This window comes from Scaptodrosophila lebanonensis, unplaced genomic scaffold, assembly GCF_003285725.1.
Source record: "Scaptodrosophila lebanonensis strain 11010-0011.00,11010-0021.00 unplaced genomic scaffold, SlebRS2 tig00000053-arrow-pilon, whole genome shotgun sequence".
Lineage (NCBI taxonomy): Eukaryota > Metazoa > Arthropoda > Insecta > Diptera > Drosophilidae > Scaptodrosophila > Scaptodrosophila lebanonensis.
The window spans coordinates 3,062,532-3,087,563 of record NW_022060548.1 but is presented as its reverse complement, the minus strand read 5'-3'; the positions used below and the strand labels follow the sequence as shown (position 1 = coordinate 3,087,563).

The 25,032-nt window shown below is 34.4% G+C and overlaps 1 protein-coding gene and 1 long non-coding RNA gene across 2 annotated transcripts in view; both read right to left on the bottom strand.

The window, feature by feature from the left end:
* Positions 1 to 25,032, bottom strand: part of LOC115623833 (heparan-sulfate 6-O-sulfotransferase 2) — a 150,122-nt gene that overhangs the window by 9,808 nt on the left and 115,282 nt on the right. Inside the window, exons 3-5 of the mRNA XM_030518378.1 lie at positions 3,542 to 3,865; positions 2,261 to 2,809; positions 2,001 to 2,185 (exon numbers count right to left, since the gene is read on the bottom strand). Of these exons, the coding sequence (XP_030374238.1) occupies positions 2,001 to 2,185; positions 2,261 to 2,809; positions 3,542 to 3,865 (1,058 nt within the window). The remainder of the gene's footprint in view (positions 1 to 2,000; positions 2,186 to 2,260; positions 2,810 to 3,541; positions 3,866 to 25,032) is intronic.
* Positions 10,213 to 10,552, bottom strand: LOC115623834. The gene is made up of 2 exons (XR_003995428.1): positions 10,406 to 10,552; positions 10,213 to 10,332 (listed from the first exon to the last, which is right to left on the bottom strand). It is a non-coding gene; the product is annotated as an uncharacterized LOC115623834 (long non-coding RNA).

Below are 25,032 nucleotides of genomic sequence, written 5' to 3'. Positions count from 1 at the left end.
TTCTATTTCAATATTTGGTTTTGAAAATCCAAACCAAACACATGTGGTTTGCTGGAGTACAAAACTCTATTAGTATTCAAGAGACAGTAGTTCTAATTGAATTTACAATAATTATTTATTTATATGGCGTATTTGTGAAAATGAACAAATTTGTTGCGCAAATAATTTACGTGGCAGACCATAGAATTAAATAAATAAATGCAATATATTTCATTTCGTTTAACTTTAATCGTGTGAATAAACAAAATGCATATTAAATTAATATTTTGTTGACTTGTTGTATGAATGGCAAATAATATAGTTGCTGGGCAAGAAATGCTATGCACAGCCCTTGACTAAGAATCAAGTCGATTATGTTAGTTTATTCGTTTTAATAGCTGAGTATAACAAATCTATCTGGAATAGGCCCAGACCTAGAGACGTTAATCGTGTAATTAGTTCAACTTTCTTATTATTATTCTTATTATTTTTAATTATATTTGACACCCGATTGGCGCTCTTTAAAAAACTAACAACTTTAAATTTGTTCTAGTTGTTGTAACTTTTCTAAATTTTATAAATCAAAAATTCCTGATTAAATGGAAAATTTACGAGGGTTTTTTGTAGGAAAGTCTATACAGACATATCTTCTGCACATTGCTTTTCAAAATCATCTAGATATTGTAGTAGCTCGTAGATGCAATATCATAACTTGTATATTTTATAAGACATGACCTTCAAGAATCTTTTGTTGATTAGAAAATCTTAAAAAAGTACTTAATAAAAATCGTAAAATAATTATTGTTCATTATCTTTAGGTGTAAATGGGCCAGAAAAGTATACAATAATACAGTTCTTATTAATCTATATAGATTAATGGTTATAATAGAGACGAAAGCTCGGAAAATCTTGGTATATATCTGCTAGTGAAGGATTCAAATAATGAAGAAAAAAATACTTAAAGTATAGATCTGACTATACAAAGATATCATATGAGAAGAAGATACTTTACTATAGTTAATAAAACCATTTTTTTTTTAAGTAAAAGCTACCAATATCATATATTTATTGGATACAAACACAGGTAATTATATTTAAAGTTGTTGGCCTTCTCTTTCAAAAATCAAGTACCAAATCACAATTTCTCACATTTTAAAAATCATTTAAATAACATCAATTTGTTAGCTATACGTGTATAATACGTAGTATTTTCACAAATAAAATCCATTAGATTTGAAGGGCAGTCTCTATGTTCTCACGCCATGTTTGTGCATAACAAATGCTAATTAGATTACTCTGCAGAAAATGCATCAAGGATATTGTGAAATGTAGACCATTTTATGGACAACAATAGGCCGTGTCGACAACACAAAACACAACTGTTCAAAGCCACAAAAGGTGAGTCAAAGGGTGCGCGCACCCTCCTCGTTTATTCCATAGACAGAAAACGATGTGTCATCGACCTAGCATTTAGAATATAGCGAAGCATAAAGGCCAGGTTGGGTTGGTAGGTCAAATTCTTTTGATGCAAAAAATAACACTATTACTTCAAAGAGAATATTTAACACTCTTTTAAATTAGATTTCAATTAAAGAACATTTTAAGTCAAATATCTCGATTAATAACTTGCCAGCACTTGCGTTTACTATAGAAGAACCCCCATACCAAATTTTACGACATTAGTTCATAAAATTTCCGAAATCTTAGCGGTCATACAGACAGACAAATGGTCAGGCAGGCGACAGCTCTTGAAATACTGGCCTGGCTTTTGATAATTTAGACTTTTAGTCTTCAAAAATAATAAAACAATAATTCTATTGCGTAAACCAACCTAGATATTACTTCTGCCTTCATACGTAGTTTATTGACTACTATTTGGATTATGCCTAGATAATTATGTTCATCCAGACAGACTTATAGATTTGAATGATAGACGAGAATTTGTAGGTCATAGCTTCATTTTAGAGTTACTTGCAATAAAACTCCAGGTTCTTCAGCTATGAATAGAATTCATTACTTACCGCTGAAAGAGCAAATTCTTGGCAAAGGCGTAGAGCTCAACATCCAAACTATTGAGCTTCTCAATGCGACGTCGCTGATCGGGTCGCAGATTTTGCACAGCAGCTGCCGAAATTGTTGTATTGTGCTGCTCAAATGGTATGGCAAAGCGCAGGTTGAAGGTTTCCTCGAATATATATTGGGACATCTACCAGACCAAATAAAATACAAAAAACAACAGTTACAATATACCAACAATTGGGTGCAACTACAGGACATATACCTTTTGATATTCCGTCAGTCCAAAATATGCCATGGCGGCCAGATTTCGCTTGGCGCTGGCCAACATCACACGATCGCGCTCATGCGTCGGCATTGAGGATTTGTTATAGCAGCCCACGAGCGCCAGATCGGCCAGCATGCGGGTCTGTCGATTGGCTGCCAGATTTGACTCGCAGCCGGCGAACTCATCGAGATCCACATCCAGCCAGTCCTTGCCCTTATAGCAGGGCGGCAGCTCGGCTGCGGTTGCCTGTCGGCCCAGACACCAATGACGCGATCCCTTCCAGGTGGCGCCGCGACGCACATGTCGGTATTCGGACATATAGCGTGAGATCGGTTCGCGCAGCAGCGATATATAAAAATATCGTCGCTTCGCAGTCTCCCCCTCGTTCTTGTCCAGCTCGACGTCCACACAGCTGGTCAGCTCGGTCCAGTCGGCGTGCAGACCGCACTTCCAGCCCGTGGAGTACCGGGAGAAGAGCCAGTTCTCGTTCCGGTGCGGACGGAAGCAGTAGCAGCGTTTGCGTTGACGCTGGCACTCGCAAGGACGCTAAAGGAAAAGTAAAGCTTTATTTGTTGAAACGAACAAGGAATAGCAGATTTTTGGTAAAAGTATATATACTATTTCAGACAGTATTATTGATCAATTAAAATAATTGCTGAGAATTGAAAATTATCTCTCCTTGAATAAAATTGTGTAAGAGTTTTTAAAAAAGAAATATTTCAATATAGAATGCATATTTTTTACATACAAGATTTTATAAATCCATTTGACTAAGCAGCCACAAATGTAAGTAATGATTGGCAATTATATTGGTCGGCCAATTTTAAAAATATTAATAAAATTACAAATAAGTATTTTCTAAAAAGTGGAAATTTGAAATATTTTTCAATTTTAGAGTAATTACAATTCTTAAAATTTAAAGCAGTTTTATTTTGAAGGCAAATCAATCGAGTTGGTAATTAAAATTTACAAAAACAAAAAATATTTTTTAAAAGTTGAAGCTAGGACTAGGGCTGCTAAGCTACAGAAAAGAAATATAATTGAAATATTTCAAAACGATTTCAGCTTTAGAACTACTATCTAAAGTGCACAGAATTTACTCTTATACTTTCTCTGCTTCATATATTAAATTTGTTAGGACAGTTTCAATATCTTTCAACTCTAGTTTGAGTTATTCCTAACAGCCTCGATGGAACATAATCTTTGCAAACTTAAATATATTTTCAAAAAGTGTAAATACAAGTAGTTGAAATTTTCCTATTTAAATTTTAGACTTACCTTCAAGTCCAAGTCTCGCACCAAATGCCTGCCGAATGAGGTGCCACCTGTTTTTTGGATGTGCAGAAAGACCATCACATCGTGGCCATCCATATCGAACTGGAAGTCATCATTGAGCACATCCTCATAACTTAATCCGGCATTTGCGATGATATTCTGTGGTGCTGCCGATTTGGCTGAAATTGAGGTTCCTATGTTGTTGTTGTTGCTGCTGCCGCTGCTTCCGCTGCTCTGATGAAGCGACGCCGCCGCCGGCTGCAGTTCGTTGTACGCCAGCATATCCGAGGATTGCAATATCACAGCGCGTTTCGATAATGCGCACACCTGCGGGCGGCAAAAATGTGCAAAAGTGAGCAAAGAACAAACACGGTGGTCATCTCTCAACGAGATATGCACTCAAAACAATAATGTACTTTTTAATAAATAAATTTTAATACCATATACCTAAGCTTTAACCAAATTAAAATCAAGGAATGATGAACTGCTTTATCAAAACCGTAATAAATATTACTTTAATATTAATATATATAAATATTAATGTTCCCTGAATTTTTTCCATACACTCCCAAAGATGTTTTATTGAGTTCCTTAATGGTGGCCTGGCATAACTCAAAGAGCTAGTAAGACTCCCACAATGTAAGTTCGTTCCTGAGTTAAAATTACTTGCAGTTTTAAAATTCTGTAATAAATGTTACTTAAATAAATATTCTAAGTTTCCGATTCTAAGGCCGATTTGCAACATAATGATAATAATACAAATTTTTCAAAATAACTATTTCTCACAGTGTATGGTGGGAAGTGTAATATGTTCACAGTCATTACATTTTTCATTGCCATTATTGACCGCTGGCTTTAAATTAAATTTATTGACTGCGAAATTACATGAGAACTTCAAAGTGCAGTGTCGGTGTGTGTGGGTGTGTGTTGGTGTGTGTGTGTTGGTGTTTAACGTTTTTGTTGTGCTTTTGTGAGTATTAATTAAATGCTCTTAAGGATTAAAGGCATATATTTACTTTTAAAATGCAGCTATGCTGCTCAAGCGGTCGTTTAAAGTTTGCCGTTGTCAGTCAGCCACACTTCCTGCTGTCCATTTATTTATTATGTTTGGCATTCATTAATAAATACGAACATGCTTGCCCATTTGTACATATTTTTTGAATCATTATATATGATTGCGAATGAAATAAAATACATGCCTGGCAAGCAGACAGCAGTCAGCGCATAATATTTCATTTAGTTGCTTTAATTTGATTTAAAGTTAATTTCCCCAAGCACTTCTTTATGATACTTTAAAAACTATTTGGTAAACTAATTCTAAAGCACAACGGCTTTATGAAAGAAATCGCAAAAATGTTTATAATGAAAACCGCCTTTTTAAAATCAGGGAATAAATCTATTATACAGTCATTCCAATTACTTTAAATTTTACATCGTTTTGGAAGCATGTATTTGATTATCCAACTTGATTTAAAAATTCACTAGATTAACAATCTTTATTCAGGGATGCCAACAGATATATTTAATTTAAAAATCGGTGTACGCTTATTACCAACCAATATGATTCAAAAGATTGCAATTTCCATTAAATATTTTTGGCGTCGCAATCACACTCAATTAATCTCAGGGTTAATCTTCGGAAGAGTGTGGATATGGATACTTTTTTGTTGTGAGGTCCTGTGTCGGTAAACGAGATACTCTTTAGATTTAATCAGACATTAAAAAAAACTACAAGTATTTCGGAATCCAACTGACAAGAAATTTATGCATTGTTTTTTTTTTGAGATGAGAAAATGCGAAAGTAAGGTTTAATTTACGCGAAAGAGTTTGCATTTGTTTGTATATCATAAATGTACAATCAAGAATAAATAAACATAGCTTTGTGTATTTAATATTTATTCTTGCAGATGTTGAAAAGTCTCGTATAACACAGAAAAAAGCGTCTGTTGTGTTATGTGCCGGGAAGACAAAGAAGGAAAACTTTTCTGCAGATTTCTAAAACACAATGATGGTGTTTCATTGAACTTTCAGTTTTAATATTATTTGTATTTTCAGAGTATACTTGTAGGTATTTCCAGCAATACTATCTATCAACAGCCCTGAGGCAAGAATGTACATATGAGTATTAATGGCTGCATGCACGCGTATTAATCGCTGCTGCTTTGCAACAATTTAAGCCTTAAATGGTTCAACTTTAAGCACAACAAATCCACTGAGCTGCTCGACAACAATTTATCAACAACAAATAAATCGAAGCAATTGTTGTTGTTACCGCATTCGCAGCAGGGGATTAGAGCAGGAAAGTGTAAGAAAAAGTATTGGCAGGCTGGTAGTCTAGAATCAAGCAGGATGGACTGGACTGGGCTAAGCGGGCCTGGCTGGCTAGTGAACAACTAACAATGCCGATTGCTTTCGCAGTTTCCTTTTTGGGGCCGATAATCGAATTCGCTTGCTCCACTTAGTTGCTGTTGTTATTTTGGCTGCTGTTGGCCTCAACATGGCACCAATAAATTCAAAACTTTGCCGCCCACACGAAAAAAACACCTTTAACGTGTACAATTGTTGTTGCTGCTGCTGCTCAACTTTTGTGGCAATTTAAATGCGAAAGTTTTTATGAAACAAGTTTACACGCCCTCATGCTCACATTAGTGCGTCACCGCGTTGAGGGCGTTGAGAGTTGCGTCGAATTGTTCGAAGGTAAGGCACAAGTTTCGCACGTAATCCAATGCCAACATATTGAGATACAGTCGAACCTCAAAGAACTAATAAAGAATTAAATATGAATGTAATTTGGTAACAAATAACTCAAGGGACAAGCTAAAGACAAAATTCCATGCATCGCAAGGCACTGAAATGAAAGCCATTCGATATTACCATATTAAGCTTAATAAGTCGTAGAGCAGTGCGGCATGAAAATATTAAGAATAAATTGAATTGTAAATTAAAGAAAGATATGTCTTTTGCTTTGTCCCTAAATAACAATGGCAAATTATACTCTTGATGATTTGATTTCTTTTTGACATAAACCTAAAATGCGAACGTTTGTATATGAATGGAAAACATGTAGTGCTTAGGCAGCGGCTTCACCTGTTTGTATTAGTCCACAGGCCCTATTTCTAACGACCTTGCAGCCAGTTATTGTGTAGAGTGTCTGGACGTGCGAATATCTTCAGCACGAATTCACAAACCCCCGTCCCCTCTCGTTTGAGTCTTTGATGAGCTGCCTCTGCTGAATTGCTGTGAAGTGCTTCATTCTTAGGCTGTGATTTGCTCATTTGTCCACAAATAGTAACTATAAAGTAGTAACTAAAGTAGTGCATATTCTTGGATCGATATCAATTACAAATTACTCTTTTAACGATTATAACAATTTGGTGGATATAGATATTGTAATCAAGCTTCAGGAACTTCATTATTGCAATTGTGATAATAATAAGCAAATTAGCTTTGCATAAAAATTAATCATCTTTTTTTTAGAATACTATTAAACATTTAATATATTTTTCACAGCATTTTCGATACAACTAATGGCAAATTAAAAAAAATTATACCACTAATTGGTCATTTGATTTGATTCCAATGCAGACTTTTATACACTTGCATGAGCATGAAACTCAAATAACCACAAAATTCAGCACATATACATAAAAATATACAGCTGTGCTTGTTATGTGTTAGCTGCCTTAATTGCTTTTTATGTTTGGCTACAACAAAAAAAAAACTGAACAGTTGCCTAAACGGCTGGCAACATGACGAAATAATAAAATAATAATAATAATAATCATTTTATGGCGAATTTAATAGAAACTCAGGCGTGCGAAAAAAACACACACTCATAGCCACCCTGCCGTTAAACTGCTGTTGAAGTTTATTAAATGAAATATGTGCCTAAGCATGTGTGTTGAACATAACCATAATGCAGAGAAACATGCCCATAAACGCAAAGTACAGTCGTACCTTCTACAATTGTTTTTCTATATTTCATAAAAATTATAACCAATGTATTTTTATATAATTATTTAACTTTATAGCGGATTTTACTGTCATACTTTCTAAGAAATTAAAAAAACGAATTTCGTTTGAAAAGGGGAAACGAAAACTGCAAGTCAATCAGGTCATTGTGTAAATATATATTTTTTTAAATATATACTTGTATGTAGTTTGGCTAACAGTCTGACGTGGCTTTTATAATGAAATGAACAATTAAATTTGGAAACAAAGAGCACAATTTTAACAAATTTCTTTTTCCAGTTAAGTAGGATCCCGTTGAAAGAGTTATATTGAATTATATTGAGTTATTTGGAGATCACCAGATCTGAGCTTATAACTTGAAAGTATGAAAGATAGATACATGTAAATAATTTGGGAACAAAAACAAGATATCAGACAAAGAAGTGACTCTTTTGGGTCTGTATGTTGACATTAATTGTTAGTTTTTTAACTTTTTAACTTATCTGATCTATAAGTGAATAGCAAAACAAAAAATTGCAAAGCACATTACATGCATAAATGCTGCTTGTATCGCTCACACTTCAAAAGTAATGTTTGCTCGTTAGATGAGTATTGATCGACAGCCTAAATAAACAGGATGTGTAATAATACTCTACGGTGTTTGATTTAGCGAGCGCCATTTGTCTAGGTCTGTCTGTACCACAATGATGTTAAATGTTTACCGCGAAACTATTTTCAAATTGACCAACGTGCTCATGTATTGACGAGTCAACACGAAATACTAGAAGCGTAAAATTATAGCGTGCTTTTGGGCATCGTTTAATCCCCTCGGGCATACTGGTCGAATACAAAATAGTATTTTAAGTAGTTATATACCTCACTTTAAAAATACATAATAAAGAAAACAGAGTTTTCTTTTTCGAGAATTTTAATTTCAAACTAAATGTGGCTTGTAATAATTGCGTTCCATTAATGCCTTCCATTTTCTGCCTCGTCGGCTAAGAATAGGCCTGGACAGTTTACAAATTGGCAAAATGTTGCAAGTAAACCACTTGCCAGCCGCCCATTAAGCTAAAATGCCCAACACAACAAAAGAAGAACACAAACAAAGACAAATGCCTAGAAGAAGCCACAAGCGAACGGCAATAAAAACAAGCTTAAAAGCAATGTGCAAACCAGAGCACATCAATTTTTATGCCCAAGACATAATTTTTATCTATGTACTATGTATATAAACAAAGTGCAAGCAGAGCAAAAGTCAAATAAAATGAGCGACAAAAGTCGAAACTTTCAACAACTAAATTAATATTTATGCCTGTCTGTGTGAGTGCGTTGAGATTTAAGATCGCCATACAAGCTCTTACGTACATACTATATATCTGAATGCTTTATGTACTTACTTAGTCACACAAACACACATAGACTCATGCGCACGCACGCACGTACACACAACTGTGTCAAAGTGCTTGGCACACATAAATTTTTAAGCGTACAAAAATAAACAATAAAACTTTGGCGAAACAAACTCAAGATACAATTTGACTGTGGCAGCCATAAAGAGTAGCAAACGCAAATACATAAACAAAAAATGTCTGTAAATGTGTGTCAGTGCTGCGGAACGCCACGACAATTTGTGTGTGCTTGTGTGTGTTCGCGAGAAATATAAAAACGCGATAATAAAATGGCAGAAAATGACGGAACAGCGAATGCTTCTGCAAACCGACTTTTATTTAGCATGGACACAAACCCGAAGGGGAATTGCAGATCTGCTCTCTCTCAATTTGAATTTGATAAATCCCATAGGAAACCATTGTCGTTTCCAATAAGAAAATGTGGTTTCTAATTTAAAGTACAGATTTCTGGCAAGAAAAATTCTATTGCATACTTTTTAGTTTTCCTTTTTAATTCCCATGATAAGGCAGACCCGTGAAAACTACCTCGATTAGAGAAATTATTGAATTATTTGAAAATTTCCTTTAAATTCACGTATTCTTCTGCGTCTTTTATCTGTACTTCATTGGCTGAACAACATTTGTATTCCCAATGATATACTTATGATATGAAAACACATTCGTTCTCCCTGTGGGCCTGACAGTATTACTATTTAGTTGTGGGCTCGAAGAGTGGCAACTGTTGCTGCTCTTTAAATTGTCCCTCGATACGTATTGCAGTCTTTTCACTCTACTCTAGCACACTGCTGCTTCTTAACCTGCTGTCGTTTGTGGTGTTGTGTTCTTCAACAAATTGCTGCGTGAAGTGTAGGTTCCTCTGTCCTTTTAGGTTGTATTAGTTCTTTAGTAGCTTCCAGACCCACGAGCTACTTTTCACCTTATCTGCGCAATACATTCATTCATAAAAAAAAAATAATTTAGACTATAAACAAAGTCAGAACACATCAAGCAACACAAACTTACATTCTTTTCTCTATGTTTATTAGGAAGAAATTTAATTTCTACTACCATTTATAGAAAATTAATACGGACACAAAACTAAGAAAAGTTACACAATTAGTAATTAAATACAACACTCTCACGTGTATAAGATCTGTATGATAGTGTATTCCAAATCTGTACATTCAATTTCTTCGTGTAGAGAAAAAGTTGCAAAGAGTCTAAAAAATTAAAAACTATAATAATAAACAAATGCTGCCTTGCATTGACCTTATCTTCACGCTGCAATTCTTAGTGTTAAAGCTGACTTTTCTGCCCATTAAGATAAAGTTGTGTTATTCATTTTTTTTTTATTTCATTCATTTCGCTTTTGTTTTTACAAAATAATTAGGGTTTTTATCGAATAAGCTCATCGGTAACACATCACATAGCCCAGCACCTCATCAATGCAGACTAAATCAAAGAATATGGAAATAGCATTTAGGAAAATAAGATTCCAGATATTTTTTAATGGCAAATCACTCACGTGTTTTATTTCTTAGTTCGTATATGGGAGGGTCTCCTTCCTGTGCCCACAAACATTTCACAAACATAAAAAGGAATATTGTTAAGACCAGCAATTGTTGTGCTGACATTTTGTTAACTACTTAAGACGTTTCTATTTGGAATGCAGTGCAAGTGTGAAGATGTTTTATAATCTTCACATAAATTAATTGGATTCGGCTGCTTCAAGCGAGAGTTTCATGCCTCGTTTCGTATCGATGTCATTTTTGTCAAATCTGTCAAAGATATTGCACTCCTGAGCTGACTTACAGATGTTCGTATTGTCGTCCCGCAAATATCCAAATTTGCAGGTACACCCGAGGCGACAGAATATGAAATACGGACATGCAGGATCGTATATGTACGGCACGTTGCAGGAGGGCTCTGCGCATGCTACACAGGCGCGCTCTTCATTCTTGCCACAAGCTGTTTGAAGACGGTGAACACTTTTAATTAAACTAAGAGTATAGCCTAGGCTTCTCATTATTTCTACATACGTCCAGAATTCTCTGACAGGGGCGCAGCATGCGCTAAAAGTACCAATAAAAGCCAACAGTAAAAGCAACCGCTGAGCAGCGATAAAGTTGAAGTTTTATGTGCGCCAAACATCGCCATTTGAACTATTTGGCTGAATAGCACTTGCGAGCTCTTAGTGAAAACTTTATGACAAATTAAATTGTGTGTAAATGCAATTGGTTAGGGATATGCTAAATTGCCACTAAATTACACCGTGACCGTGACGTTAAGTGTGACAAATAGTTGCTTTAAAAACGAGTAAGACGTATCTATGTGTCCTATTTAAAATGTTAAGCAATACTCATTAAATTTAAAGCAGAGCGCGTGTTAATTATGGTGATTCAATGACCTTTACAAGAAATTTACAAAAAGGTCGCCCTTTTGACGCTCGTGTGACTGACTTCAAAGACAAACTCTGAACTAGCAGATAAAATGCGACGAGAAAGCATGTCCATCAACGCCCCATTTAATCACATTTTAAAGAGTTTGATAGAAAACAACAAAAAGGGCGGCAAAAGTTTGCATGTTTGAAGCTCAACATTTAAAGCTTATGTGTATATCGAAACTGGATTAAATGGATTAGTACATTAACAATATTATATCTTAAACAAAAGCGCCGATAGTTAATTAAACTAGTAGTGGAAATGTTTGCAATAATACACACATCTCGTATTATTTAGTTTACAGCGAATAATTTAAATTGGTTTAGACAACTGCTATGAAGAGTCTTTCTTAAATAAGTAGCTAAGTATTATTTGATCTGATATAAATACCTCTCCATACAGGCTTGCATACACAATAGGTTTTCCTCATTTCAACTCTCTTAAGCACAACATATACTTTGACTCTTTTGTTGAAAAGGCCACAAAGCTCCTTTCCAAATATATTTGAGTTCGATGCCTTGTAAATATTTATTTCTTTATACACATATATAATTTAATGTTCGCTTTCGAAAATTTGTCCTTTCGTTTTTAACAAAAGTTACAACACAAATTGTTCAAAAGATTCAACATAGTTACTTGCAAAATATATTTATATTAAAGTTCATCCACTTCATATTTTTTTGGTTTTCCAAAATCATTAATTTTGATAGTCTATTAAAACAAATGAAAAGGGTAGTTTGTGTTTATCAAACTACAAAACCCGCAAAACAGTTTGTTTACCATTTTTAGTTAAGCTACTGCATCCAAATCAATGCAGGCGACTTTAAAATAGAGATTTATGTAGCCAGGTAGGCCAGGTAGGCTATAAACTGGTCAGCGCAGGCAATACCCGCTCATAACTAAGCTCTAAATCATAAATTTACACACATGCAAGTGATAAATGATGGCATAGTCTGCATTTTATTATCGTTTAAGGAAATAGTAAAATATAGTACAAGCATGCCCCCAAACCATAATTTTCCATCTCTTTAAAGTGTGTCTGCTTCTGTTTCTGCTTCTGTGTGCGAAACAAATGAGTAGAAATAACGAGGAACGACATAAAAATTGCATGACATGGCTGCTTATGATATTAAGGCATGCCAGTGTGCACATTACATGCAAAATGTTTTATTTCGTTGTTCTTGCTTTCTTATCAGTCCATTAGATGTAACCGCAAATTTTTCATAGCGCGCTTTTGAGCGCATTTTAAAATAAAATAAATAAGAATTGTGCTGTGCTGTCTCTGCCCTGGCCTACAAAAATATTGTGTTAGGCCATTATTAAACATTTGCGTAGACCTAACGATGATATTGGTATATTCATCATCGTCATCACCATCAGCATCATCATCATTATCATTAGCATCGTCATGAGGAGCGAATACACAGATTGCTAAGCAACATTTCGTCTCAGTTCTTTGCCACAAAACAAATCGCTCGAAAGCAAGAGGCCTCTGCATTTTCTTGCTCTTCTCCAGCCCGAAAATTTGCATAAGCAAACAATTTGGCATTTCGGTTTGGGCTGCCTATGTTGACCTTTTGTTGGCAAAACGACCAAACGACGGAATGAGTGATTTTTCTCCTTTTAGGTGAACATTATACCCACAACAGCCGGCATAGCTGTATACTGATTGCCCTCAAAAGTGGTAGTGATGGAGCGAGGAGCAATGCCTTTGCCTTTAGCCTATTTTCTTTAAGCATGCTGATGTATTGTCAAAGATAAATTCAAGGCTCCTAAGGCGATGCTAGCGTGTGAAAAGAAAAATAAAAAATATACCAGCAAAGGTCCTCATTGGTGTGTAGTTTATAGTTTTGCGAAGGTTTAAATTTTGCGTTTTCACTATTCCAACATGAAAGCGAGCTTTAAATGGAGACATGGGTTTTAAAAAAGAATATTGACGCACTCCTAGTTTAATGATATGTTTAACGACGGCAAAAATTTTACTTCAACCACATTAATGTATCCCACAGAGTCCAACAATAATCTTTGTAACACTACTACATACTATAGTATTGTAATAATATGTATTTTAAAGTCTGAGTTTAGAAGAGTTATAACATTATGTTTATGTATGTTTACAAAATGATAACTAAACGAAATTATAACTAAACTGACACTCTAGTAAGCATAAAATTTAAAATTGTAAAACTAAATTCAAAATTTAATGTACGTCAAGTACAGCACTCAGAAAAGAGGACGCACAATATATGTAGCTATACTATACATCTTCAAAAAATATTGTAAACTTGTAGTATGTTCATTTCTCAAGGTAAGCAAAATTCAAAACCTTTAGCCTTTTCGAACCTCTTCAATATGGCACACATGGAGCACAATCCCAAAGCAGATTCGTCCACTTGATGTTTTCATTTATACGCCTATTTCCAATTTCTCATTTTCGTTTGCCTTTCATCCATTATTGAAATGTTGTGTTTAAGCGTTTGTCATTTCATTTATCAAATTGTGGGCTCTGAACTTTGCGTTCTCTCCTGTCACGCATATTTTCTGCCATTTTGACTTTGGGCTGCAAAAACTTGTGATTTCAAGCATTAAATCATTGACAGTTGCTTGTGTTTTCAATGGATTTTCTATTATTTGTAGGAGGCTAACAAAAAAATAAAATAAAAAAAACTGCTTACGAAATAAAGACATAGAGCGTTCGCAGATGAGAGTTATGGTAGCAATTTATTATTATTTTTTTACTGGCAGCCTTGTTGAGAGCTAATCTATTTTAAGTGGCTGTGAAACGAACGTTTGAGCAAACTTAATATGGCTGCTAACCATGTTACTAAAATCGAATTAAAGTTGCCATGTGTGTGCGTGTGTATGCGTGAGTGTGTGTGTATGTGGGCCTTCATGAAATGTAGAAAATATTTTCTTTTTTAGATACGAGCATGTTATGGTGTGTGTGTATAATAAGCGGCGTGTAAATCCCCAAAATAACTAAAAGACACACACAAGGGCATGGTCAAGCACGACAAGAAAGAGCTTCAAGGTGGGGATGTACGTTAATCGTGAGTGTGAAAAGAACTTTTTCATAAAGTGAAGCTTATAATAGTGAGTTTTCAGAAAAATACATAGTCGTTCAAAAAAAGACATAAAAAACTCAAATAACATTGTTAAGTTGGCATTTAATTAATATATGACTTATTAAAATCAGGTTAATACATCTTAATTATACAAATTTTTTTTCGCATGTCCTTTTATGCTTGTAGAAAGGAATCGTAGCAATACATTTTGACTGCATCGCTTTCAATTAATTATTTTTAATTGTAAATGTTGTGACATTGACGGACGATTTATCCATATAGGTGCGATGGTTTATGAATTTGGTGCAAAGTTGTTATTCTAGTTTTTAATAAACACACTAGAGGCACTAAGCAGCTTAACAAAAGAATATACATTCTATCGGGTATTCTGCTGTTTTTGAAACCACTTTACACTTTAATGAGAAGTTAATCCTATACTTCATTTCGTGTCAACTCAACTCAAGCGAAAATAAGGAAATAACATGGACTTGCAATGATTTAAGATTTACATTTTTCTGAATTTTTGTCGCATATACTTATTGTTGTTTTGAAAAAGCCCATGAAGGATTGTTATTTGTTGAGAATTTAATATTATTTATTAGGCATTCGTAGTGTGCCAAAAAGAAAAAAACACATGATGTCAAATAGAAAAACAACATATTTTATGTTGCACCCATCTCTAGCAAAGCACTAACCTAGGAGCCTATTCATTCATCCATTTCCCACGAACAGGCACACACGCACACTTACAAGCACTCACACACATACACACATTGAGAATGACCATAAATTCAACTAAAATATATTTTGACATTTTGCACGCCAACGTTTCAAAAACTAACTAAGCGTGTTGAATGGCAAAATCTTGCGCTTCTGTTTTTTCTCGTAGTCTCTTGGCAATTGGGTGCCAAATGCCCAAAAGGACCTTACAATAATAACAATAACAACAGCGAGATGATGAAGATGAAGAAGAAGCAAGCAAGCAAGCAAGTAGCATGCTTACCAGTTACATAAAGGTCATTCCAATGATGATGGAGGCGCATTTCATATGAAGTGTTAACATACGATAACAGCAGCAGACCGCAACAAAAACAAAAACATCTTAGGCAGGAACCACAACGTTGCCAGGCTCTCAAATAAAACACAATGAAGCGCAACTGATGCTGACGCCTAATGCGTTCTGGCTGCGTTATTTCATCTCTCACTCTCCCTCTAGGTTATTCCGTCCCAGCGCGCCTCATTTCCTCAACATTGGCCTCTGGCATTCGCCTTCTTCTCACTTATTGCCCCGTCATTTGGCATTGTTTCCTTTCTGGCGCGTCTGTTCGTTTGTTCGTCTGTCTGTGTTTTTGTGGCTTTGGCAACTCTGAAGACGAACGAAATGAAGTGAAATGGCTTGAAACAGATGATAAAGAAAATCAATGGTCATATTTTTGCATGTCTTTGCTAAAATATACATTTTACGCATTTCCCTCTTGTTGCTTCTCTCGTTTTATTGTTGTTTTGCATTTGAAATGGCGCATAAAAGTCGCACAGTCAACACCGTAAACGACGTCATGAAACTCTAGAAAAATATTGCAATCAGTTCTCAACAGTTGTTGAAATTTGTGGTGCCTCTAAATTTCATTTAGCTATCTTTTCCCTCAAAAAATGGAAGAGTATATTCGTTTTAAGGCAATATATGTAACAAGTAATCTGCATTTGATTCATTGATGCTTTTATTGTTCCATTTGTATGAAGACCTGCAGGAAGTTTTCATTCTTAATTTTTAGTAATTTTGAAAGCACTCTTATATTCCTAAATGTAAATAGAGCCAATATCATATTTTCTTTTTACAGCGGTATAATTATTGGACTAAATGGAAAACATTGTTTGTGGGATTTCTCTGCTGGTTAGTTTAACTGGGTTTTCCTTTTTTTATAGTTATAATACAATTCATTGTGCATCTATTATGATAATTCTATAGTAATACCAATATTATTTAATTCTCATCAGAAAATTTCCTCTTTGCTCCATTCGAAACGGCATCTTACTGGCTGTACTATATACCTAATTGTTTTCAATCGCATTGGATCAAGACTCCGAGTCACACTTTCTTCTGCCCATTTGGTTGATTGATATTGACGATGAAACCACATAAAAAACTCCCTTCATCATCTAATTGCATATTTTGTTTATAAAATAAAAATAAAATACTTGTAATATTAACCCGCAAATGTCGGTAGAGTATTTCGTTGTCAAAGCTGCTCGAAAATGAGTTTTTATCTTGTACAACTCGGCATTTTTATTGCCACAGCCGCCCTGACATTTTAATTGCTCTATTCTGGCTTTCCCCTCCTCCCCATTCTTCTGCTTCACGGGCCTTCTTCTGTTCGCTGTAGGAGGTCGTCTTACATAATTTCCCGTTGTGCACTTTTTTCAGGTTGCGGCAAACGCATAAATATGCTACTTTATTTTACACAAATTCTTAAACTCGCCACTGCTCGGCGACTCCTTCGGTGACTCCTCGCACAATTTTTTGCACGCTCATAAACTCGGTGAAAAATGTGCGGCATAATAAGCGGCGCAGTGGTGCACGGTGGTGTCAACGTCATAAAAATGTGCAAAGTATGAAAGTATGCACACACACACACACACACACACACACACACACACACAAACAACCACACCCGCACACACACACATACACACCCGGTTTTAAGGTTAATAAGCAGGCAAGGGGCGTGAAATTTTCCTGTAATGCGTCCGGCAAAAAGCCCAACTGCGAGCTTATATAAATAATTTTCTTGTTAAGTGGACTTTTGGACTTTTGGGTTTTGGCTTCAGTTTTGGTTTGGTTCTCTTTTTTTCTTGGTTGTGTATATATTTGTAAGTATAGTATATTTGCTTTTATTGCACTTAAGCTGGCGAACGAATTCAGATGAGATTCTTAAAGTTGATGCAGATATCAGACAATTTTTCAAATATTTCCGTCAAGGGGACATAAACTTTTATGAAAATGTTTTTTGTTTGCCGGCAAGTATGTGTTAGCTTGCTGGTTTCATATTTGCAATTAAGCTTAAGGAAATTCAGTAAGAAATTCACGTTTTACTTTATAAATCAAAAAGTTGTATGGGCAAGCAAACGAAACTTATTTTTTTAAATAAAACTTTTTTGACTTTCTGTATTATAAGAACGATTTTCATTTGTTATTTTGCATCTACAAGTGTATTAGATTCGCAGAGTTTTGTTGCAATATATTTGAGCTCATCTGCAATTACAAACATGCTTTAAGAATGCGTTTTCTTGAGCTCCTCAATTCAATTCACATTACATAAACATTTGTTTTGTACCTAATTGGAATTATAACAAGAGCAGTTGCGGAAACTTTATTTAGTATATTAGCCATAAATAACCAAACAGTATACATTCAATCAAATTAAAAGTCAATAGCTATGAATATTGTCAAGCTGTCAGAATTGAAATTGAATTTTTAGCGCAGTTCACAAATTCATGATAAACAATTTACTTGTTATTGCAAAAACGTAACAGCAAACACATACAATATTCAAGTGTAAATATTACAAGCCAAAGTGGATTTATAAATGTTATTGGAATTTCATTACGCTCACAAACACACACACATATACATGCACATGTATGATAACGTATTATATTATTATTATTATATTTATCGCTTGACCAAGCTACAAAGCTCAAAAAGAAAATGCAAGTTTATTTATTAAAAATATTTTAACATGTTATTGAAACAGACACCCACACACACACACACACACACAAACTCAACAACAAATACAAGTTGATGTAGTGGCTACTAGTATAAATCCATATAAGTGATGGGATTATTCAGAGGCTTTTGTGATAAAATTGTGTAAAATTGATAAACAAAAATTATTGATTTCTAAGCCTTTCATAAAATGAGAGAGGAATGTACACAATAAAAATTCTTATGCTTTAATAATAATTTATTCATTTGTAATTCAGAAATGTTTACCTTCGAGTGTAAATGTTTATACAAGTTCTTTAAAATGTTTGGCTTGCTACAAGCATTAGAGATTAAACTGCATACTGTATATTTATCCAACAAATTTATTTATTTCTCTCAAGAATCGATACATGGATTTATAAAGAAAAAATGCCCATATGTATAGATCTATAAAGCTAACATAATAGTTAATCGTAAACCATTTATAATCCAAAATGAAATGATTTTTAAAATGTTTGATGAGTTTATTTTAACATTAACTAAGCCTTAAATTCATTTACAGCTGAAAGTGTATTTCTATATTATTTTAACTTATAAGCTGTAATAAACGGTGCTTGTTGAAATATATTCTATAGGATTACACAATTCTACCATCAGATACACACATCTTGTTTACATCTATTAATCTTTCATCCACCAAGACAATAAGGAGCTCAGGTCATATAAGTAAAACTCCAAGTATTGGACATGGTGCTCAAGACCTTTCAACTATGATCGATGTACAGCCTTTGATGAGTTTACTATATTGCAGCTATACTGTATTCGACTATTATAAACAATTAACAAAACGGCGAAAAACGCAATTAAAACCATACACTATTTTTTAAGCGAACATCATATTTTTCCCGCCCGCTTACGTATTTTGCCCGCGTAGCCTGCAATATTACTCACACGCCTCGTAAACACAATTTAATTTCACACGCACAGGTCATACTACACATACATACATACATTCAGGAACTCAATTTTTTATAACACAAGCAAATACACAGAAACATAAAAGACATGAACAAAACAACCAAAACTGGTCAAACGTTTTTTGTTTTAATGACATTTTCTTGACGGTTTTTTTTTATGGCTGACGGAAGTGTTTGTGTTTGTGTGCTTTATTTTACTTTTTTGGGGGGTGATGAAAAATGCTGATTGAAATTGAGCAAAAAACGAGCGGATGTCTGCCTTTGTTATATGACGCTTCGTTTGTTGTTTGCTTTATTTCGGGTTATATATTTTGTTTTTGCTTTTGTTTCGTTCTTTCTTTGTCGCTTTGATTTGATTTGGTTTTATGTCTTGGTTGTTTTTTTTTTTGGCTGCTGGCCTATTGTCCCCGATCGTTTCGTTTTTGGTGAATGTTCGCACTTTAATCAAATGCAGGCTAATCTCGTAAGCAGCTGCCAGTATATGTCCTGCGTGTCCTCTTTGAGCATTTGTTTGCTTAGGCTTTGACAGGCGGTGAGGCGGTGGCCGGGAGGCTGTTGCAAAAGCAAAAGCACTTAACGCATTACTCATACGCCATGTGGTCTAATGGCAAAAGTGTTTTCCTGTTTTGATTTCTTTTTTGTGGTTTATAATAAAATTTACAGGCCAAACAAACAAAATCTAAGATCTTTTTTTTCGATTGCTACGAACCAACTTGTGTGTCTAGCTAGCAATCCAGACATTTAAGCATAACTGAATTTAAACTGCGAAAAAGGAAATGGCAGCAGAAGAAATATAACATTAGACAACAGATGTATTTGGATAAAATTTCAATTTATAAATATATTATTTTTCAAGAACTTTTTTTTTTTAAATAGCTTCACAATTTAATTAACTCAGGAGATAAATCGATCCAAAAATACCAGCAAAAAATTGAGAGAGGAATCGCAGTCCAGTCCAAGGGAGGTCTACATATAAAGGTGTAGATACAAAATAAACAAATATCCAGAATAGAGTAAGATCAAACATTCTTTAGAGAAGGAAGTATAAAGTATTATATATTAAAATGTGACAGGAATGTGATTGGAAATTTAAACAAGAACTATAAAGTAATTGACATTAAGAAATTTAGCGAGAAAATCAAAAATTGTGTTTAGAGGGGTGGGCAATTTTTTGTATAGCTATAAAATAACTCTAAATTTAAATAAAATATATATTAGTTGACAGATGTTTTCGACTGTGATTTTTGCTTGAAATGAAATTAATTACTTTTGTAGAGAAGCTTGGAAATCGAATTTTTTAACAGTTATTAAACTAAATTTTGAAATTGTAAAGAGCATCTGCACATCACCGCTAACCAATCTATACATCATATTATCATTTGATTTACCACATGCAATATGCTTATCTTTTTTACTAAATCCTACAAAATAGTAATTAAATAGAAAGCTTGATGCAAAGGCAACAAGCATTTAAAAGTCCTTCCATATCTCGTGCATAAAAGAAGCCGTTTATCATTTCTTAAATACTGAAGCATGTCCAACTATTTCTGCCGACTACTGTAGACATGAAAGCGTATAAAGACTGGACATCAAATGTTGAGATTGTTCAATTATACTTTAATTAAATTCGGAGCAGAGTATCCAAACACATGTGTACATATTGGAGTTAACATATCAGTACATGCAGAAAGTTGCAGCTGAGTCTGCTGCAGCAGAGAATAACAACAACAACAACAAAAGCTGCCAGAAATTGAGTTTCTGCATGCCAGACACGTTCCTTCTCTGTGTGTGTCTGACTGTCTCTGTTTAAGCATATCTGCATATCTGCAGACAAACATGCGAAGCAGTCCAGTCACTTGATATTCAACTATAGTTGTAGTTGTATTTGATATTCAACTATAGTATAGTTGTAGTTGTATTTGTTTTTGTTGCTTAAAATGTTGAAACAATATGCCAAACAATAAAGCGAGTCGTGCAGCAAAGGCGTGCAACGAGGCGTATGAGTGTTGAATGCCGTGTCAAGTGCACAAATATGTGTTTGTGTGTGTGTGTGTGTGTGTTTGTGTGTCTGTGTCTGTCTAGGCATATACTGTGTCAATGTGTGCATTTAGCTTATTATGCCATTGCATGCAATGCCGCAACAAATCATGACAAATGACAACAGGCGCCCAAAATAAAGAAAGCAAGTAGGTGAACTAGAAAGCGAAAGGATGGGAATGTAAATATAATACACTTGAAACAAATTGTATTAATAAATATGACAAGATGTCTCCTACATCTTTGCGTACATCTTTAAAGAACGCGACAAAGATTTAATTTTTTATTTTGAAATCTAGCGCATATTGTTGTGTTTAGAACTGTTGGGACTCCCCCCTTATATTACAACTCCAAGCTGCAAAAATTTATTAGTAAAACAGATACGAGTGGCAGATGTTGTAGTAGATTTTGAAGGCATAAAACGCTCGTTTTTCTAGAGACATCAAAGCCCAGAATTTAGAAAGATGTGCGTTATATAAAGTAAGTCTCAATGGGCACAGTGCTTAAAACAATTCTCAATTAAAATAAGGAACAGTAACAATAGCACAAAAAACTTACAGTATAAGAAAAATTAACTGCTAGTTTCCTTTCTGAATTGCCTATGTCTAAGGCAATATTTTTCCGAGTGTATGTTGGTTCTAAATTGTGTGGGCGTTTTAGGCGCAAAAACAAACATATTTGTTTAGGCGTTTTTAGTGCTCGTCCCTACGCGCATACACACACATACTCGAAAGCATACACCAACACACACACCCGCAGGAGCTCAAGCAAGCAGGCATGCAATTGTCTGTACATTTTAGCATGCATGTGCGTGTTTGTTATATAGTATGTTGCCGCTCACGGACACGAATACGAATACGAACAAAAACACACTTCCATATATGATGTTGTTTTCTTGTTTTTGTTGGCCTTCTATTATGTTACTTCTCTTTTTACTGCTGCTGCTTTTAGCTTCTATAATGTGTTTATTCGAAGTGTTTATCTAATAAATTTATTTTTTTTTTTTTCCTTTCGAAGCTTCGGTTAAACTACTTGTCTCTTTCTATGCGAATGCCCAAGGACATAGGTGTTTGTGTGTGCTTAAAAGGGTTGCGATTCGAAATTTATAAAGATATCATTTTGAAGCTTAAATAAGGGCTCTCTTGTAGATGTTTAAGTCAATAATTTTTATTAAAAAGGAAGCATAAAATACTTATTAGAAAGTAGGATTTTATTCACACAGTCTCACACGAAACATAAAATAACCCTGAAGTTGAATTAGTGGAGAATATATATACATACTAAGCACATTTTTATTTAACTTACTTACGAGCGAAATAAAAAAGAAGCACAATTCTTGTCATATGCATACCTGAAAAGAAAAATAAATTTTGGAGTTAAAAATATGTGTTTGAAGCGTTAAATTATATTGTATATTAATCAGAAGCTGTCGAATTTAATGTTGAAAAATTGATTGAATATTGTAAGCATGAGAAGCTTACATTATTTAGCAACAAATTAACAATTAAATAAAACTGCAAGCAATTCGAATGACAATAATGACAAAATTCTAATTTCAACTAGACACAAAACGAACAACAAAATGCTGAAACAATGTCTGTCTGTTATAATTTGCACATACTATTCGACAAAATTGAGCAATAATTCTCTAATTATATTTTCGTATAATTAAAGTCTCTAATGTTGAATGCTGAGTTCCTTTAATAATTCAGTCTTAAAATATTCAACCGCAACAGCATGTACATTGTTTAAATGGCTTTGCAAACCGCAGAAAACCACTTCCACGAGTAAATAAATTGCGATTTAAGGTTGTGTCAAGAGGATTTACGAGCATGGAAACTATAATTTGGTCAAACCCCAAGGCGTTAACAAATAACAATAACCGCAAAAGGAAACCAAGTCTAGACTAAAGGAGGTGTCTGCATGAGTGTGTGAGACAGAGTGCAAGAGAATGTGGTTAAAAATTTGCAATTAACTTGGAAATTCATTGTGGTTTATGTGACAGCATGAGCAGCTTCACACATAACACATACCAACCCAATTATTTCGTTAAATAGGTGGACAGAAAACGTGTTCATGGGTACTTATTTCAAACAAGAAAGGAATGCTAAAGTCGAGCAGGCTCAACTCTTAAATACCCTGTACCACCCCATAAAAAAGTATTTAAATTAATTAATTAATTTAATTTAAATAATTAACTAAATTAATTTAATTAATTAACTAAATTAAATATAAAATATTCCATGCATGCATACATACATTTACATTTACATCAGAATCGTGCCTTATGCGTGTTTGTGTACTTGTACATATGTATGTATGTGTGCATTGGGCCTGGTTATATGGCTATAACTTTCTTTCCGATCATTCTATCATAATGAGAATTGGTATACGGTTATATAATAACTAACCTAATATGACTACAAAATTTTAGTTCAAAATTCCAAGAATTACGGGAGTTATAGAAAATCGGTAATAGGGGGGGAGTGGGGGGGTGGATCAGAAAAAATGAACAAACTCGTCCTTTCTCGGTCTCAGGAGAATCTGTTTACCAAGTTTGGTTATTCTAGCTCTTATACTTTCGGAGATCCTTGCGTTCATACAGACAGACAGACGGACAGACGGTCAGACGGACAGACGGACATGGCTATATCGACTCGGCTTGTCATGCTGATCAAGAATATATATACTTTGTGGGGTCTACCAAGCCTCCTTCTGTGTGTTCCATGTGCACTCGCACAAAACTAATATACCCTTGTACCCTTTGGGTACAGGGTATAAAAAGGATTAGTTCTGTCATAATTTTTTGCATTACTTTACATTAATATACATACATTTATTTGTTGTTACAAAACTGCTTGAATAAAACTTGATTGTTGAAGATATTCGCTGAGCATATAATACATAGAACGATTTTGAAAAAACCACTTGTATGTATTTAAAATTAAAACTACAAAATAAAACAATGAAGGAAACACCTATAAAAAGGTGAGATTTTGCCGCAGCGATGAATTCAGAGTGCTTTCAAAAATCAAAGCTTCTAAAAGCTATGCAAAATCGATACTCTCGCAAGTATTGCAGAATAAATTTAAAAGCTATTAAAAATATAAGAACAAAACAAATAACTGAAATGGTTTGTTCTGCAATGAAAAATATAAATTTCTTTTTACCACTTGGAAGAGTCTAACACTTTAGTCCACAAAACAATCACGTACCTACTATTATTTTAGTGGCATTTTAATCAAAAGCTAATTTTAAAAAGTCGCGCTAAAAGCTATAAGCCACACAAACAAACGTTATTAAAATGTCTGAGCTTGCTAGGTAATCTTGCAGAGGCGGTAAAATATGAAATTTATGATTATTTGCAAATCGCTTTTGCTTCACCGAAACATGTAATGCTTATTGGCTTGACCCTAACTAAAGGGCCCTTGACTAAGTTCGCGTCACATAAACATTTTTCATTTTGCCAGCTTATTCATTTTATTATTTTTTCCTCTTTGCTCTTTGCTTTAACTAAATGCGAAAAAATGAGGGTAGAACTGAAGCCACGCACATCTGCAATATGGACAAGTTTAAGCGTGCAGAAAGAAATTGAAGTTGTGCAGTTGAAATTATTATGTATTATGTTTGCTTTGGCAGCAACCTGACTGAGTGGCGGAGAGAAGAAATGAACAGAAGTAACAGCAACGAATATAGCAGACATTTTATTGCAATGCTGCGGGGATGGCCGACAGACAGTCTGCATACAGTATTTTAGTTCTTTATTCATTTTCTTTTTTTTTTTTTTTTTTTTTTTTTGCTGACTCCACACGCAGAGGAAATGAAATATGAAATAATTTATGGAATGGGATTGCGGGACAGGCGACAAGGAAAAATAAATGAAACGAAGGGAGCACCAGTCCAAATTATTATAAATGTTGTATATA